Source organism: Pistacia vera, unplaced genomic scaffold, assembly GCF_008641045.1.
Source record: "Pistacia vera cultivar Batoury unplaced genomic scaffold, PisVer_v2 Contig700, whole genome shotgun sequence".
Lineage (NCBI taxonomy): Eukaryota > Viridiplantae > Streptophyta > Magnoliopsida > Sapindales > Anacardiaceae > Pistacia > Pistacia vera.
The window spans coordinates 44303-56162 of NW_022196558.1; the positions used below are offsets into that span (position 1 = coordinate 44303).

The 11860-nt window shown below is 35.4% G+C and overlaps 1 protein-coding gene and 1 pseudogene across 1 annotated transcript; both read right to left on the reverse strand.

Annotated features, from left to right (window-relative positions):
• Positions 1 to 4517: 4517 nt before the first annotated feature.
• On the reverse strand, positions 4518 to 5020 carry LOC116114121 (annotated as a pseudogene).
• A 4773-nt stretch (positions 5021 to 9793) lies between these two features.
• Positions 9794 to 11554, reverse strand: LOC116114122 (putative disease resistance RPP13-like protein 3). The gene has a single exon (XM_031400277.1). The coding sequence runs from the start codon at positions 11552 to 11554 to the stop codon at positions 9794 to 9796; it is 1761 nt and encodes a 586-aa protein (XP_031256137.1).
• Between the last annotated feature and the right edge of the window lie 306 nt (positions 11555 to 11860).

Below are 11860 nucleotides of genomic sequence, written 5' to 3' on the forward strand. Positions count from 1 at the left end.
ATTTGAAAGAAAATACAGTACAAACACAACAATCACCATCAAGGTAGAGAGGGACTGATTCCAATCTTTCTGGAAGTTGAATCGGCTAGGTCTGCTAACTGCAAACCTCCAAGCACTGGCAGAGCTCCTTCCTCTATCTGCCACTCCTCTAAATCTCTCGTAGCAAGTCTTAAAATTGCAAGCTGGGGAAAACCCTTTGCCGTGCACACCATCTTCTTTCCACTGGTAACAACAGATTAATTCAAGTTCTGTGAGGTTCAACATCTTCTCCAATATTGGCATCGGGTCATCTACGAGTTTGGGTTCCATAACATTAGGCTTTCTATTTGGCAAAGTACATGCATTTCTCTTGAGTTTCTCCATCTTCCCAAGTAATATCAAGTGTCGGAGGATATCGGCAATGAAGAGTGGTCGCAATGTAGGAAAAAATGATCATTTGAAAAAAGGATCGTTAAAATTTGAAGACTTTTCAGGTTGGCAATAGAATCGAAAGAACTTCTTCTTTATAGTTGTTATTTCCATTGATTAAATTCCGATTCTAGTTTATCATATAGTCAAAAGTTTTGAGGTTAGGCCACGGATGCCCAGCATTAACATCCTGAAACTGACTTGAAAGTTCATCATATTCACATTCAACCAAAAAAAAAAAAAAAAACTTTGAATTAAAATAAAATTTCACCACATCATCTTTTGCCATAAATATTGTATATATAGCATATTCTTAATCATAATCATGTATTTTATTTAAGTAAAATTAAAACTTCATTCAAAAAGTTAGTGAATTAGCATGACTCAATATTTAGTCACTATTGTAGGCTTTGTTATTCGCAAGTAATTAATTTTGCCCAACGAAAGGAGGGAGTATTTTTGTGTCCTAATACACTGAGTCAACTCTCTCGCATAATTTTGCATTATAGATAATGTAATATTGATTTAAAGTTACACATTATAGATAAAAAAAATATATATATATGACAATCATACTAGTAATACATCGTCATTTGAAGTGCAAAATATAGAATACATTATGCTTAGAGAATGAATATATGATAAAAGCTTAAACTAGATGAAATCGCAACCGGTAGAGGCTCATCATTGCCACAAAGGCTTCAAAAAACATTAATTGAAACCATAACATATATGTATTCAGGGTTGGATCCAGCCTAGTTTTGGGTGGGCCATGGTCCATATCCTCAATTTTTTTTAAATACTAATATGTATTATTTCAGATTTTGGTCCACCCTAATAAAATATTAATGTGTAATTAGTTTTTATTTTAGTCCACTCTAACAGAGATTTCTGGATCCGGTATGTATGTATTATAAGAATAATCCAACGTATCTTCATAATTATGTGATAATACATATATGTATCTTCATAATGTATACTGTTTTGTTTTTTGTTTTTTTTTTTCAATAAATATCTCTCCTTTGAAAGGTAGGTTTAAGAGAGAGAATGAAAGTAGCTCCACCCTTGATAATGACTACCTTTTTTTTTTTTTATTTATTTATTATTTTTTGTCGTATTATACAAATTACCTTTGAACTTTAAATTAAACACCAAAATCCTTATAAAATAGCAAGGTAAAAGATTAATTGCTATTTCAGATATTAATGAGGAAACGAGTTTATAGTAATCCTTTTGGAAAAAAAAAAAAAATTGCAAGTAACTCTTTTTGAGTTTAATCACAGGGTATTATAGTCATAAAATTGTAGTAATTTATATATAATTTTTTATTATATGATTGGAAAAATTAAAATTAAAGATGGAGATAGAAATAAAATGGACTATCAAGCTTTTTGATGGAATGATTTGAATTTTGTTGAGAGCATGATTTACAGTTACCAAAATTATTTAAGAGATTAAAGTTTGGATTTCCAGAAAGAACTATGGCAACATCGTAACCTAGAAGAGAGGTGGTGTGTGATAGGATGACGATGACATGGTGCTCATATTAACGTGGTCTGAAAGGATGGACCGTTAGATTGTACTCTTCCCTCGAAACTGACGTTTGTGATGTCTTTATCCTTTGATATGCTCGAGCTTGTGATTGTTACTGTTTAACTACTTTCTTCTTTTAATAAGAAGAGATAATAACATTAATCTCAGATGTAAGATTAGTAACAAATTTCTTGAAGTTCCTAAATAACAGGAATTTTTATTGTTAATAAAGTTAGAGCTAGAAAATCTCTTCATTGCTACAATCTGCAACAATTAGAGTAAAATTGTGAAACTGCCCCAAAAATTATTTAATTCGACCCCGACCCAGGCACATAAGCTTTTCTTGCAAAATGCCCCAACAAATTTAGAAACTCACATTTTCCACCCGAGAACAAAAATAAAGTTCATAAAATATGGGGTATTATAGGGACCGCTCCCATCGCCGGGGAGCGGGAATCCCGAGTGCGTCGATGTCTGCCAATAATCAGTTAACCCCGTGTAAAGTATGAACAACATCCACAACAGATATTGAAGGTGAAATGATGAAAAGATTGCAAGTAGGAGACAATAACATTCTTCATATCCGACAAATGACAAATTGAAAGATAAAAATAACATAAATTAAATTAAGAACAAGAATACCTTGGAGGTTTTTAATTATCTCGAGTCGCCGTCGTAACTTTTATAGGATTCCCATTCATCTGGGTAGGGATTGATGTCAACCTTTCTGGAATTCTGAATCGGAAGTTGTTTATGATCTTTAAACCTCTAGCACAGGCATAGCACTTCCTCTACTTGCCCTCTCTCAAATCTTTTGCATCAAGAAGAAGAATTTCAAGCCGAGGAAAACCCTTTGCTGTGCATACCTTTTCTTTCCCAAATAACAATCGTTCCATATCAAGTATGTGAGGTTCAGCATCTTCTCTAATGTAGGCATCGGGTCATCTACAGCTTGGAGCTCCACATCGATAGGCGTTCGTGAACGAAATAGGAGCACAGGAACAAAAAAATAGTTAAACAAAACAAACAGTAAACAAAAAAGAGTAATACGCGGATTTACCCTGGTTCACAATGTAGGCTACGTCAGCTGAGTCAATATATTGCAATATGCCTCAATCTCTCGTTTACAATGGATGAATTGTTCTCCACTAAACAAGAGAAAAGTAGTTTATATACTAGGTTTAAGGGATTAAACCTAGTTTTACAAGAATTCCTATTCTTAAGCCCAACCCAAAAAGGAATTAATAACTTAAAAGAATCCTACAGCGGTTATACAGGAAAAGCCCAAAACCGCTTACGGGCTCGGGGGCGGTGCCCCCGCGACCCCCGCCCGCTCACCGGGAGCGGGGCACCCGCCGCTGACCGGGCAGCGGGACCCCGAGTGCGTCTCGTTACCCATTAATGCTGAAGTAGTCGACAACTCACAGTTCGAGATTGGCAAAAGTACGGGCATTCTTTCTGGTGAGTTTCTCCATCTTCCATTTAAGCTCAAGTGTAGGAGATGTCGGCAATGAGAGAGTGGTTGCAGTGAAGCAAAAAAGTTATTTGTTGTATAAACCGACAAAATTCGAAGGTTTCAGTTTGGCAAAAGAATCAAAAGTGATCTCGTCCTGGTTTCACGGTAAAAAGATACATGCAGCTCGCGAAGATTAACCAATTTTTCTGGATTGGTTTTAGTCCAAGTGTCATCGCCTATTGCTTCAAAGTCGAAGGTTTGTCATATTGTTATCCGGAACATATGCCTTCCAAAATTCCCAATTAGATGTCTCAGATTTGCAAATTGCAAATTTCAGTTGGTAGAGTGACACCAGACCTCGTTGATCGAGTAAGTCAAGAGTTTCTAGATTCGACAAGTTGAGAATTGATGGTGGAATAATTTGAACCATTGTATCTCTTAATCCACAAATACTTCAAGGAATCAACTTATCTATATCTTTGGGTAAGGTCCACCTTGATCTTCCATTGAAACATCCAAACTCGAGCACTCTTAAAAACCTGAATCTTGCGCACAAAGTTGGTATCATTTGCTCTACCGTAGGATGCTCTGATAGAGATCAAAGAACACAAAGAGAACGCAGGGGCGGATTAAACTGTTGAAGCCACGAGCTGCTATTCATCCAGAATAAAATGAATTGTTGTCGACATAATAGCTTTGAAGAGCCGGCTGAGTTTCTGTTTCATCATAAATCTGAATCAAGTTGAGCTCTTTTGCCTTTTGAATGCAAAATCCCTAAAAGATCATGAACTCGACACGTCATACTGTCCTAAACCGCATTTTTTCCTTGTGAACAAGGGTCTGGTAATCAACTCATACAAGTAACTGGAAGCACATTTCCATTGTTTTTCATCATGCGGTATGTAACCCTCAGCCACCCACAAGGGGGTTAATTATCTGTATTGATTCGGAGTCTTCGGAAAATGGCTTTAGGTAGAGAAAGCATAACTTCAATTGATAGGGCAAATCTTTGAAGCTTAAAGAGAAATAAAATACGTGATATCCAAGGAATCCTACTTAAATTTTGCCAGTATTATCACGCACCGAATGACTCTTGTGGCTTCTGTTGACAGCAAACCACCTAATACAACAAGGCTAGTGGTAGACCGCGACATTTTTATACCATTTTCTTTCCAACTTCTCCAATCCTTCATCTATATTTAAATTCCAGAAGGTCTCTCACAGAATAACTGCAAATCTCATCTGGCTTTAAAAATCGAAGTTCATGTACATGAGTTCTTTCATGAACGCTCTGCAACATCTTTGTATCGAGTGGTAATAATTACTCTGCTACCATTCTTATTGTCTGGAAAGGCTCGTTTGAGGCTGCCCATGTTCTTTGTGCCATACATCATCAATACCACCAAACGAGTATTTTTCCAAACTTTATTAAGATACTCCAAATTTCTTCACTCATTCTATCCATCCTTCCAGAAAAAGCAAAATATTTATAACCTCGAAGAAGATTTCATGTTGTAATCCTGAGAGACAGAAACCCAAGCACAACGAAATTTTTTTTTATTCACTGTTTTATGTTTAAAGTTTTCCAGCAAGAGTTGTCTTACCCAAGCCACCAGGCCCAAATAGAGATCACCAACGCCTTGGCTCATCGGCAAGTAGTTTAGCCAGTTCGTTGGTCTCGTCCTCGTAGCCAACAACTTTCTTTCTAACGAAAAGGAGGTGGTTTTTCTCAGCTGTCATTCTTCTAAGAGCATGATTCTCTTCGTCCGTCTTGATATTGAGTTTCTAGGCCATACGATACACATCTACCAAAACGGCACTGAGTCTCTTTTTCAGAGGTTCAATCTTCTTGCCTATGTTGTACATAGTCACCGTCTCCTTGGCCTTGCGAGACAATTTAGCAATTGGCTTTTCATGGAAGTCATGATCTTTTGCTTATTAGAAGATGCTTCTTCTTTCACTTTGAGCTCTGGCGCGATCTTCCATCTCGGACTTTGAGCATAAATTTATCAAGGACATCCTCAGAATCATAAGCAATATCTTTGATATCAGACACCCATCGCTTACCAAAGAGTTGTCGACTTGTTTCCTCAGCATCCTTCACGAAACCAAGCATCCATCCAGATCTTTTTTCAGCGACTCCACTTCATTCTCACTTGTAAGAAAGTGCTGCTTGTTTCAGATAGTCCAGATAGTCTCCAAGCTGTTCACACAAATGAGACAACTGCATCGCCCTGGTGTCCCAACCGCTTCTTTGGAAATGGAAGTTTGAGAGAGAGAATTAATTTCTTTTTCAGTTTTTGTGCTTCAGAGACAGATGAAAACAGTTTTATTCGCTTTCAAACTCTAATTTTTTGTTTTTTTTTATCCTTGTAAAATGCAATTTGCAGATAATTCACAGGCAAAAAAGTGGGTCAGTAGCTAAAGTTTCCAGCTGGTTTCGCCTCTAGTTGTGGGAAAATTCATTGGTAGGGTAAGGTCATGATTTGTTATATTTCCTTTGATTAAATTTCGCTTTAGCTAGTGAAGCTTTATTCGATATTAGGGCCATGTATGCCTAGCTTTAGCACTCTGGAACTGACTTGAAAGTTGATTATATTCACATTCAATCTAACTTCAATTATTAGTTACAAGATTATCACTCATGAAATAAAAAGAGCACATAGGAAAATGTGACCACAATAGCACTTTAATAAAGAGAAAAAGAAAAAGTAAAAGAAACATAATAGCGGGGAGACCAGTGTAAAGTATTCCGGGCTTCCTTGCCTTCTCCTCTGTTCACCGAAACTACTAGTTAGCATAACAATTGAAACTTTTTATTTTATTAATTTTTCTTAATTATAATTTGTCGAACATACAAGATTGGATTTTATAATTATTTTAATAATATGTATCTTATCATTGAAAACTGCGAGATTAAGTGTCTAATGTGCTTCTTGAATCTCTTTTTTTCTTGAAGTTCATGCATCATTTGATCGTCTAATCCCTGTCCTCAGAGATGATGATTCAGATTTGTTTGTTGTGTAAAATATGTTTAGAATTTATTTTATATTTAAATTAAAACTGATATTTTAAATAAAAAATTACTAAAAAGACCACTATTAGGTTCACTTCTATCCTAAAATTAGGTTACATATTCTCACTCTAAATTCTTTACTAAAATGATCACTACATTAAAACATCTTTATAATGGTACTTTATATCGGAATAAACTCTGCATAGTCATAAAAAATTCTAATCCCAATCTGGGATAGTTATAAATAAGAATAAACTTCATATTGTTATATGTTATAATTTTTTTAATTCTCACTTTAAGGAAAACTGCCTTTACATGGTGATAATTATCTTTATATTACAAAAAAAATATATTTTATATTACATTGAAGGTTTCAGATGAAATAAAATAATTATCTAAAGTTATTTGAGACAATAATTTATGTTTTAGAGTTGTTATCATATATTGTAACTTGCGAATACGTAATAACTCGTTAGCATGGACACCTTCTTGTTGAAATCAAAATATTTTTAGCTTCTCAAGCATCGTTAGAGCTTTATGGTACAAAACTTTTTATATTTTTATAGTATCATCCTTAGGATTATTTCTTTTCTCTTCCTATCTAATTACAACAATGATTTCTTCTTTAATTAAAGCACACACAATTTATTGCTCATTTGGATGATCGAGGAAGAAATTAATATTCATTTGTTTGGTGTAGTGAAATTGTCGAATCTGACTACTCAATTCTGCAATGACTCTTTTATTATTCTCATTCACTTCATTTGCAACTTGCAATTTATTGACATCGATAGTCCTAATTTTGTAGTGCTTAAAACCATTAACAATTGTCTGTGGTTTCATATCAATTGACCATGCATCAGTTATATTTACAGTTCCATCAATGACATTTATCTTTGTTGATTTTAAGACATGATTTTTTATCAGTTTTAAAAGTAAGCAATTGAAGTGTTGAATTGAAATTTTGATAATACTAAAATATGAATTGAAATCCTAATATTGTATTACTTATAAAAAAAAGAAATCAAAACAATAATTTTTGTAACTACATCTCTATCAAGTTATAATTTCTTTATAGTGATAAAATTAGTTGATTTCACCATTATGATTATAAAAAGGTTTATTATATTAATAAAAAAGATAGTTTTGGAATAAATTATGATGTATTTTATCAAATAATAGTTAATAATGATATTATATAAAATGGGCCTCAAAAAGTTTTAGTGTAGCTCAATTAGCATTAGTCGTTCAAAAATCACTTCCCTTTATTCCAAAAAATGGGGGATGCGGACAAGGACGGGGACTGGGAAATTCCCCGTCCTTGAGGATAGGGTGGGGACAAAAATAGAGGTCTCCCCGCCCCGGCCGCTAATGAAACAGTTCATCCATTCTAGATGTTTTTTCAGTGACTCCACTTCAATTCTTATCCCTCGGAAGAAGGCTGCTTCTTGGATTAGATAGTCTTCAAGCCTGTTAACCACATATGAGACTACTGCATCCACCATGGTTCCCAAGCTACTGTTGTTTTTTCTTTTTCTTTTTTCACTAAAGATCTCTCCCTTTGGAAATTGTAGTTTAAGAGGAGAATTAATTTTCTTTCAGTTTTTGTGCTTCGGGGATAGAGGATAAATAGTTGATATTCGCTTTAAAATCTAATTTTGTATTTGTTCTTTTCCTATGCTTCATAAAATGCAATTTGTAGTTAATTAATTCATAGACAAAACGTGTTGACTAGGTAAAGTTTCCAACTGGTTTCATCGCAAGTTGTGGGAAATTTCTATGGGTTGGTAACATTATAGTTGTCATTTCCATCGATTAAATTACAGGGGTGTTTATTAAATTAAGATGTTTTTATAATTTTTAAATTCTACCTTGTTATTACCATCAAACTTTTACTTTTTTAAAAACTATATCCAAAATACTAAAATAAACTCACTCTTGAATATTTTATCTATGTCTAAAGCTTCTCTCGAATTAACCATATGTGACTCTAAGCCTAATTAGACTCAACATAACCTCTCTGATGTTTGAGTCAATCATATGTACTTGAGAAAGTATGCAATTACTATCAAATGTGAGTGTATAGGATGCTGGGGTAATGTTTTGGAGTAAAATGTACGTGTTCACCTCATTCAACACACTTGGCCTTTGGCTTGCTTCTAGGATTTTATAGAGCCTTGACTCTAAAGTTTACTTGATAATGTTTTGTAACCCTCATGTGGTGGCCAAAATTGGCAATAACTAGCCCTTAACGTCTGCTGGTTTGCGTGACAGAGGTAACTGCTATGGCAGTGGGCACATGTAATTGAGGTAGCCACCTTGTAATGAAATTTTACTTTTTCAAAGTAATTATTTCTCATGGGTTGGGGATAACAATTTGGGTTGGGGCTCATTATTTTGCATTGACCCATTGTATTCTTGCCTCATATTCTGTGTTTGGGCTTAATTAGGCCCAATTGACTAACTTTGACTAGTCAAATATTATTGGGTAGTGTTACTCTTCCTTCCTATGAACTCTTTACTTTTGGGCCCTTTGGACCCAAAGTCTTATCTTCAACTGCTAACACTTCCTTTCAATAAAGCAAAACTTTCTGCTATTTGGGTTTTCCCCAAAAGAATCTATTTGGGTTAATAAATATTGACGTTAGCATAAAATGTCAACTAAAAGTTCTGAGTAGTTAAATATTATCGTGTTGATTGGTTCTTGAATTTTTTGCATTTATTGGCCATTCATATAACATTTCTTAATATACAGTAGTACAAATCCAGCCAGAAACTCTTTACTACTGAGCACCTTTTTTTTGTAACAAAGCTGAAAAAAATTCTATTGAGCCTTCTCTTTGTTCCCCTGTTTATCCTCTACCTTTAGTTGAAATTTTTCCAGAAATTTTCAGTCTTAGAGCAGCAGTTTCATATTCCTTTTTTATCATTTTAATGTTGAAGGATACGATAATTATAGGTTATTATGCTCAACTTTGACGCCAAATTGTTTCTTTGTATCAGCTTAATTATCAATATTTGAGTTATTTAACTATCAATACTTGTCTAATATTATTTTTCTTTCCCATTCAGCTGGAAGGGGGATTAAATGCAGTTTTTCTAAGCTTAGGTGCAAAAACCACCCAGAGTAATCTGATTCTCGTATTAATCCTTTCTACATAATTTTAAACTTATTTTTAAAATATTCACAATTTCTCAAATACTTAGTATTTGATATTGCACTTTTGTTTCTCTGAAAGCCGATACCGCTACCAAGAAGTATTATGGTACGTTGATGAGTAAAGAGGCTCACATATTTACAGCTGAAACAATATAAAAAACCCAATTGATAGCAAAAAGACAAATTAAATTTGAAAGAAAATACAGTACAAGCACAATAATCACCACAAAGGGAGAAGGACTGATTTTAATCTTTCTGGAAGTTTGAATTGGCCATGGCCTGCTAACAGCAAACCTCTAAGCACTGGCAGAGCTCCATCCTCTATCTGCCACTCCTCTAAATCCTTTGCCATAATAAGTGTCAAACTTTCAAGTCGGGGAAAACCCTTTGCCGCGCACACCATCTTCTTTCCACTGTAACAACCATATCCTAATTTAAGTTCTGTGAGCTTCACCATCTTCTCCAATATTGGCATCGGGTCATCTACGAGTTCGGATTTCCCTAACCATAGGCTTTCTACATTTGGCAAAAGTACATGCATTTCTCCTGGTAGTTTCTCCATCTTCCCATTTAAACACAAGTGTCGGAGATATCGGCAATAAGAGAGTGGCTGCAATGTAGAAAAAAAATGATCATTTGATAACGTGACCGTTAAAATTTTAATACCTTTCAGTTTGGCAATAGAAACGAAATTGAACTTCTTCTCTCTTTCACGGTACACAGATAGTTCTAGCTCTCGAAGATTAACCAATTTTTCAGGATTTGTTTTAGTCCAAGTGTCATCTTCTACAAGCTTCAAAGTCTGAAGGTTTGTCATATTGTCTATCTGCAAATAATGCCCTGTAAAGGGTCCAATTAGATGTCTCAAACTTTGCAGCTTCCAAATTTCGGTTGGTAGAAAGGCATCAGCACCCCACAGATCCTCGCCTAAGTCCAGAGTTTCTAGATTCGACAAGTTGAGAATCGATTCCGGAATATTTTCAATCAGTGTATCTCTCAGTCCCAAGTACTTCAAGTGAATCAACTTATCTATATCTTTGGGTAAGGACCAGCTAAATTCCCCACTGAAACGTTCAAACTCGAGTACTCTTAAGAACCTGAATCTTTTACACACAGTCGGTATGAATTGCTCTACCTTAGGACTCTCTCCATAGAGATCAAAGAACAAAAGAGAACGCAAGAGCGGATTACACTGTTGAAGCCACAAGGTCCCTTTCATTCCAGAATATATAGCTTGTCGTCGACATGATACCTTTGAAGAGTGAGCTGGGTTTCTGATTTCGTCATAAATTTGAACAAGATTGAGTTCTTTTGCCTTTTGAATTGCTAAATCCCGCAAAAGATCATGGACTCGACATGTTGTAACCATCCCCAACCGCATTTGTCCTTTCTGAATAAGGCTCCTGTTAATCAACTCGTTCAAGTAATTGAGAGACACATCTTCCATTATTTCTTCATCATGCGGTATGTAACCCTCAGCCACCCACAAGCGAATTAGTTTCTCTGTTTTGATTTCGAAGTCTTCTGGAAAATTACTTATGTAGAGAAAACACAACTTCAATTGATAAGGTAAATCATTGAAGCTTAAAGCCAATAACTGTGTTATCTGAATGGAATCATTACTTAAATGCCGCCAAATATTATCACATACCAAGTTCCACTCTTGTGGCTTCTTTGTTGACAGTAAACCGCCCAACACAACAATGGCAAGTGGTAGACCTCCACATTTTTCTACCGTTTCTCTTCCCAACTTCTCCAATCCTTCATCTATATTTAAATTCCAAAAAGCCTTCTCACGGAATAGCTGCCAACTCTCCTCCTGGTTTAAAAATCGAAGCTCATGTACATGATTTCTTTCATCTGAACGCTCAGCAACATCTCTGATGCGAGTGGTAATAATTACTCTGCTGCCATTCTTGTTGTCCGGAAAAGCTCTTTTGAGGCTCGCCCATGCTTCAGGGAGCTTAATTCGATCAGTCATTCAAAAATCAATTCCCCTCTACCAAAAAATGGGGGACGAGGACAAGGACGGGGACGGAAAATTTCCCGCTCCGAGGATAGGGCGGGACAAAAATAGAGGTCTCCCTGCCCCGGCCGCTAATGAAACAATTCATCCATTCTAGATGTTTTTTCAGTGATTCCACTTCACTTCTTATCCCTCGGAAGCAGCTGCTTCTTGGTTAGATTGTCTCCAAGCCTGTTAACCACAATGAGACTACTGATCCACCATGGTTCCAAGTACTGTTGTTTTTTTTTTTTTTTTCAATAAGATCTCTCCCTTTGGAAA